The sequence below is a fragment of the Lipotes vexillifer genome, unplaced genomic scaffold, assembly GCF_000442215.2.
Source record: "Lipotes vexillifer unplaced genomic scaffold, Lipotes_vexillifer_v1.1 scaffold433, whole genome shotgun sequence".
NCBI classification, from domain to species: domain Eukaryota; kingdom Metazoa; phylum Chordata; class Mammalia; order Artiodactyla; family Lipotidae; genus Lipotes; species Lipotes vexillifer.
In genome coordinates this window covers 1,463,877-1,471,119 of record NW_006774285.1, presented here as the reverse complement: position 1 = coordinate 1,471,119, position 7,243 = coordinate 1,463,877, and the positions used below count along the sequence as shown (strand labels likewise).

The 7,243-nt window shown below is 33.8% G+C and overlaps 1 protein-coding gene across 3 annotated transcripts in view; it reads right to left on the bottom strand.

The window, feature by feature from the left end:
- The window catches only part of VMP1 (vacuole membrane protein 1), a 132,677-nt gene that overhangs the window by 100,812 nt on the left and 24,622 nt on the right, over positions 1 to 7,243 (bottom strand). The window contains exons 2-5 of one of the 3 annotated variants that reach the window (XM_007449074.1): positions 5,892 to 5,993; positions 3,856 to 3,991; positions 2,398 to 2,488; positions 1,087 to 1,197 (exon numbers count right to left, since the gene is read on the bottom strand). In XM_007449074.1, the coding sequence (XP_007449136.1) occupies positions 1,087 to 1,197; positions 2,398 to 2,488; positions 3,856 to 3,991; positions 5,892 to 5,967 (414 nt within the window). In that variant the 5' untranslated portion in view covers positions 5,968 to 5,993. Of the gene's footprint in view, positions 1 to 1,086; positions 1,198 to 2,397; positions 2,489 to 3,855; positions 3,992 to 5,891; positions 5,994 to 7,243 lie in introns of those variants that run through there. The other 2 variants (XM_007449075.1, XM_007449076.1) reach the window with 2 other exon arrangements.

Genomic DNA, 7,243 nt, shown 5'->3' with positions numbered 1-7,243 from the left:
CACGAACCTGCGTCCCCCGCATCGGCAGGCGGACTCCCAACCACTGCGCCACCAGGGAAGCCCCCTTATAGATTAATTCTTAAATTATTCTTCAGACCATTAATTCAGCAGCCTTCTGAATAATCATTTCTTAATATTTATCATACCTGCTTCAGCAATGAATTCACGGAAGCACAGAGATTGGAAGTGTTTGCACTGTTGAACTATATTCAGAATCAGTACTGCTGTGACAACTTTTCACCTGTTTTCTCCATCAAGATCAAGCTGTTTTCAAATATGAAATTGTTTTCAATATATTATTCAGACACAGGAATAGAGTGAAACAAGAGAGGCATCCAGGGCACAAAATTTAATGAGGCATTCACTCATCAACCCCACATTTACATGACCCTAAAAGTGCCAATGTAAATTCTGTGCCCTAGATGTCTTGCTTGTCACCTCCTAGTCCTAGCCCTGCCATTATTTCAGTATATTTGCAAATATCCCAAAGAAAACCTATCTTTCATCTCTCTCATTTCAACTAAGTAAAAAAAAATATTTTTTAGGAGGGGTACATTTTATACTTTGATTTAAAAGAGTTTAAGAAAGCATTAGCTATACGCATGTAATACTTCTTTAACTGCACTCAATAAGATTACCAAAATAACTATCCAGTATGTACATGGTGTTTGAGGACGTGAGGGAAGATACCATTTCTCATCTGCAGATTAACAGAGAAAATAACTGACCAAATTAATTCTAAGTCTTACATGGAATTTTGTACAATTAAATAACTTCAACTATTACAGAGACAATTGCATAAGCAAGAGAACCATTATTTCAAAATCTGGGAGGAAAAAACATTTCCTGGCTGAATTAATATAAGGAAACAATCTCATTTGCCTAAGCGTTCTTCCTCCCTTTTCTTTTTAAATTCTCAACCCAAAAGGAAAAACAAAACAGAATTCCAAATCACTGCCTTGAGGATTAAAATACATATAAAACACAAAGGTAATTAAGTAAAAATCCTAGAGTTTTAACTTCTATAGTAAAAGCACCAATTAAAACATAATCTCTTTCAATCTTGCTTATTAAAATTATTCTTACCAGATAAAGCAGAAAGGTGTGCAGCCCTGTTCCAAGCCCAACAGAAGACAAAATTCCTAAGCCTATCCAGTAGGCATACAAAAGAAACTGTTTCTCTATACGTTGCACATACTGAAAAACAAAAGGGATGAGGTGAAAACAAAATCAGAATTCTTAAGCAGAAATATGGTATTTATCAACTATAATAAAAAGAAAACAAACCAACTAAGTTTCCAATAGGAAGAAAGTATTAAGATTGAAAGCTCCTTGAAGAGTTCAAATTCCTCTAATATGCAGTAGCAGAGATGGCAAAAAAAATCATGTAACTGGACTAAAGCTCATTTCTACATTTTAAAAGTCCTATTATTACAATGACATTTACACAAAAATGCAAATTATTGATAACTATGAGAATAAAAAATTTAAAGATACTTAAAAGTTATAAAAATTTTGTTTAAGAAAGCATGATAGGGACTTCCCTGGTGGCGCAGTGGGTTCGAGCCCTGGTCCGGGAGGATCCCACTTGCCGTGGAGCAACTAAGCCCGTGAGCCACAACTACTGCATTTATAAGTATAAAAACTTCTCTGATTAGAGGTAACTGCTGCTCCTCCCCATTTTTATTTATTTTTATTTATTTATTTTTCCCTCCCCATTTTTAATGCCATTTGTTGTCCTAATTTTACAGGTAATATATGTTTATTACAGACAACTAGAAAAACATAAAAGCGTAAAATAAAAAACAATTACCCATAATCTCCACCCCCCCAGAGACAATCACCATCAGCATTTTGATGCATTTAGAGGTAAACTGCTCTAAAATATGAAATGATACCATTTTAGAACTATTTCCTAATAGAATACATTAACGTTTTGCAATTTTATCAAAAGTTATTAACAAAATGTCCTATTTTCCCTTCATTTATGCTGTACAGATGATAGGCAAGTGAACTGCCCCCCACTTTATAAATATAAAACCTAACCTTCAATCTAGGATGAGTATATCAGCTTGGATGGATCACAGGAGTGTGTTATAAAAAATATGAAGACTTTGGTAGTGATTAAAGGATTCACACTGCTTTGACTAAACACTGTTAGGAAAGTTACATTTAAATCCTTAAAGGTAAAAAGGAATAATATATATCCAATATAAATGCTGAGCAGCCATGAACTACCACAAGAATATTTTTAATATCTGGCCTTAAAAGTAAGACATTAAGATACCAGTTATGAGATAAATTTTAAAAAAAATCAATGAAATCCACAAAAGCTCCATTTTGAAACTGGGATTAGGGAAGGTACAAGAATAGAAACAGAGGTGCTGAACCTCTTACCTGTTGATGTGCTCCTTCAACATAATATGTAGCTATAAGCACAGCAAGCAGCAGTAAAAAAGACACCACAACGCTTTGACGATGCCATAATCTTAAAAACAAATTTTAAAAAAATGAAATATGTCACAGTCTCATTATCAGGATTCATCACTCTCAAAACATTTCTTATTGAAGCAATTAGGTTACTTAGCTCAGCTTTAGAAGTTGTTCTTGCTGGATTGAGCTCTTTTGTTCTTAAACACTATGGTCTCTTGGGGGTACAGAAGGGGGTCAAGACCAGATACTTGGGTATAGAATCGAATTTCTTATTAGAAACACCATCGTAGGGGCTTCCCTGGTGGCGCAGTGGTTAAGAATCTGCCTACCAGTGCGGGGAACACGGGTTCGAGCCCTGGTTCAGAAGGATCCCACATGCCACAGAGCAACTAAAGCCCGTGCGCCACAACTACCGAAGCTCCCGCGCCTAGAGCCCATGCCCCACAACAAGAGAAGCCACCACGATGAGAGGCCCGCACGTGGCAGCAAAGAGTGGCTGCCACTCGCCGCGACTAAAGAAAGGCTGCGCAGCGAGGACCCAGTGCAGCCATAAATAAATAAACAAACATAAACAACTTTATAAAAAAAGAAAAAGAAATTCCATCATAGCCTTTCCCATACCCCAAAACTAATCTTTTATATATACCCCAACTTCTATTTGGGACAGGCATTATGATATAATGGAAAGGGCACTGGCCTTTAGTTAGAAGACTTGGATCAGAGTCCCTTAAGTACTGTACTTTGAGTAAGACACTCAACCAATCTGATTCTGTTTCTTGTTTTTAAAATCATGATGATCATATACTTATTTTACCTTCTTCATGGAATTGCTATAAGGATCAAATGAACTTAAAAAGTGTTACAAAATGCTTCATAAACTGTATGCACATAAAAAGGTAAGATATTATTACAGATAACTTGGAAAAGTAAACCAGAAAATGATTAAGGCAAGTAAAAGTTCAACTTGCTCTTTATGATATCAGAAACAGGGCTTACAAGCACTAAATTTAAAGATCGAACACAATTTCCATGGCAGAGTCCTTTTTTATTGGCTCAAACTATCAGTAGTGCCACATATCCTGAACCTTGACCTACTAAAGAATCAGTGTATTTAATGTACACAGGCCTGATTTCTCCTGAAGGTAAAGCCAGAAGAAAGAACTTCTTGTTTTCAGTGCTCTCCTCTGCATAAAAGATTCAACATGAGACAAAGGTCAACTGTAACAATCCAGTGAACAAATAGCAACAAGTTTCCCTAATCTATTTTTCTTCAAACTACACATAAAAAGGAAAATAAGGATGTTCCTATAACATTCTAAATTTAATTAATCCATTTTGATAGAGCAGGTGGCAGGGAGACTGTTGAAGATTTCTAAAATTAGTAAATACGGTTTATATAAAAGGAAATGGAAGACTCTTTACCTTGAGGTCCATTCCTTCAAGATTACTAGGATTTCCAGAGAAAAATACTGCAAGGTAACGAGTGGCTGTCTCCACAGGACAATATTCTGCCTTTCTTCCCGATCCCTCCTCTTCTTTTCATTCACTGAAGAGGGATCTGAAAAACATTAGTGTAGAAGTTAAAACAGGATGCTCACTTTTTCCAGTTACTTTTAAAATTCACCTACCTTCCCATCCCACATCTGAAGGACTGCATATAAACCTCAAAAAACAATCTGGTTCACATTGTGTCAAGTCTAGGCTATGTCCTGCTGCTCTACTCTTACCATTATTTTTGGAATTATTTTATTGTCAGGACACAAGTTTCTTTTCTTATACATTACTGGAATGCTAAATTAGCCCACTTTCTATGAAGGGCAATTTAGCACCATATCATAGAACAAAGTGGTTTAGAGCTCAAAACGTGAAGGCAAACTACTTGGTTCCAAATCCTGGCACTGCCATCTACTAGTCATGTGATCTTGGGTAAGTTAATTAACCTTTCTATGCCTCAGTTTTCTCTTCTCTAAAATGAAGATAAAAACAGTACTTACTTTTTAGTGTCTTGTAAAGATTAAATGAGTTAATACATGTATGTATATGTGCAATTAAGGTTAGTTATTATTGGTAATAATAGTAACTCTCTCAGCATCATCTCTCAAAATTATAAATGCATATACCCTGTCACCTAATAACTCCATTTCTAAGAATGATTAGCTGTAAGGAGAAGTACAACTTTTGTACAAGTTTATTCAATACAGTGTTATTGGTTCTAGCAAAATATTATAAACAAATGTTACCAACAGAGGACAGAGGAGCTATTAAATATGATAGACTTGTACAATGAAATACTAAGCAGCCATAACAAAGAATAAGTTCTTCATGTACAACCTCTAGGTAATATTAAGTAAAAAACCCCAAACAACACACACCATGGTACAGAATAGAAAGTGTGTCATTCTAACATTAATTTTAAATTCCAAAGGGGTGGGCAGTAGTGGAAGAATACATAAATGTATGTGCTTGTTGAAAGAAAGCAAAGAAAAAATAACATGCAAAAGCTCCTAATGGGATGAGACTACGATATATGCAATGTCTATTTCCAAATCCTGAAACTCCTGTTGAAACGATGCAAAACTTATTGACAACCAAAGTAACCTAAAAGTCAATAAGTGCTGCAAAATACGCCCTGCAAGGCAATGCAGTGATCAAAACAAACAAATGGAAATTACTACTTCAAACAGCTTGCAATTCTACTAATAGAAGAAAATTTCTATGATATAATATTACCGTGCTGAAGTATTATTTGCAATGTGTTTGAGATGCCAAACGATTTAGAAGTTAAAAAGAAAACCATTACAATTAACAGAAAAGGAAAACCTTTCATTTTCTTTGAAACACAAAGAGGAAAGTTCCTACTTAAATCATCTATATAATAGCTGTAATTTTCAGGGTAAATATGTGAATAAGAGTCAAATATACTGAAATTTACCACAAATTCCTAGTTTGGTTAAAATATAAATTTATGTGTTTCAAACTAAAATTTAAAAATAAATCCACAATAATCACACTTTGACTTTTTGGATAATTATAAAATTAGGATTAGCATAATAAGTAAATTTATAATCTACTTCTAAAGTTACAAAATAGTATGATAAAACTAAGTGCCAAACAAAGCCAAATAAATATTTACCACACCACAAGATTAAAAAATAATAATCTTGTACCTAGAACACCGCTTATGTGACTATGGCCAGGTTGCTTCTGCTATCACTGTGAAAAATCACCTCATAGGCCCTTATATAGCCATAATTTAATTTACTATGAAGATGAAACAAAAGATAATCAATCTTTTACAAGATTTATAAGAATTTTATGTATGCTATATTATTATATAAGGTATTATTTTGTTAACAAAAGATAATAAATATTAGATATAATATATTTCTAATTTATTCCAATGAAAAAGATATCATTTAAACCCATAGATCTTCTCCCTCCAAACCACCATACTTCACCTGTGAAGTTTCCATTATATTGTTCCTTGTTCATTGCTACACATCTCTGGTCACAATTTTTTCCATTCTCTGCCATTTCATAGATCAATAACTCTTGAGGAGCTAATAAAACAAAATAAAATCCAGTGATATGTTACATACTTCTGCTTTGCATCTGTGGCTGAATGAAACTGAATACAAAAACAACATGGGAATAATCCCCACATACTATCTCAATAATGTGTTTACACCTTAATTTTCTCTTTTATAATCAAGATTTAATAATCTGTATAGAAACTGTAGTAGAAGTATTAAAAATATAAATGCCATGTTGTTGTAATCCTTTTCCAAACAGTTATCCCAGTGATTTTCCAGATTAAAATTTGGAGGCAATCTGTCCACAGAAGGATATAAAATACTAGCACCTTCAAGTACTGATAACCTATAAGGTCTAAAGTCTTTCTAATTCAAAATCGAATATCATACATACTATCTACACAAATTTTACCAATCTTTCAGTCTTTTTAGCATTACTTTAAAAAAATGATTATATTATCAAACATGTCAAAAATGCTGACACACAGATCCAAGATCAATTTTATTTAGGAAACAATTCTATTGAAAAAAAAATGATATGGGCACAGAAGGTGAAAAATTTTTAAGTTTAAGATAAGTTAAATGTACTCTTTATAGCATGATTCATATTACAGGTATAGGTATAAGACATAAATTTTTACTTTAAATCCCTGTATTACAACATATAAATTGTGCTGACATAATTATTCTACACAAAAACACCAGATTACCTGTGCAGGTATCATTCTTTCAGGTGCTGGTAAAGCAAATCTTTCTACTCAAAAAGCTTATCACTTCAAAGTCTCAATGCTGAGTCCTCTGCATGTGCCATGAGTCCTGCTACTCTTATACTCAGCTGATTAGACTATGACATGGTCATGGGTTCAATCTTCCTATGGTTTGTTACCTGGAGCTATTTTATTCCTTGACTAAAATTCTAACCATAATTTAGTCCTCATAAAGGAAAATAAGTCAAAGACTATAAAGACAGAACAAAGAGCATACATTCATCACTCCAACAGAAGGTCTCTTCTTTTAGACACAATCCATTTGTGGACACCTGTGTTTTGCTGCCTTCATTTCTCAATAAACAAATAAACATATTAGGAAATAAAGTATAGGTTTCCATTAGCACAGATGGATAGCCTGGAGCAGATGATTATAAGTCTAAAATCTGGATTTGCATGCCAGATTTGCCACTAACTAGTTGTGTGACCTTAAACAAGTCTCATTTTTTCTAGATCTTGATTCTCTGGATCTACAAAAGGAGGACAAAAATTCTCACTTTCACAGGATTA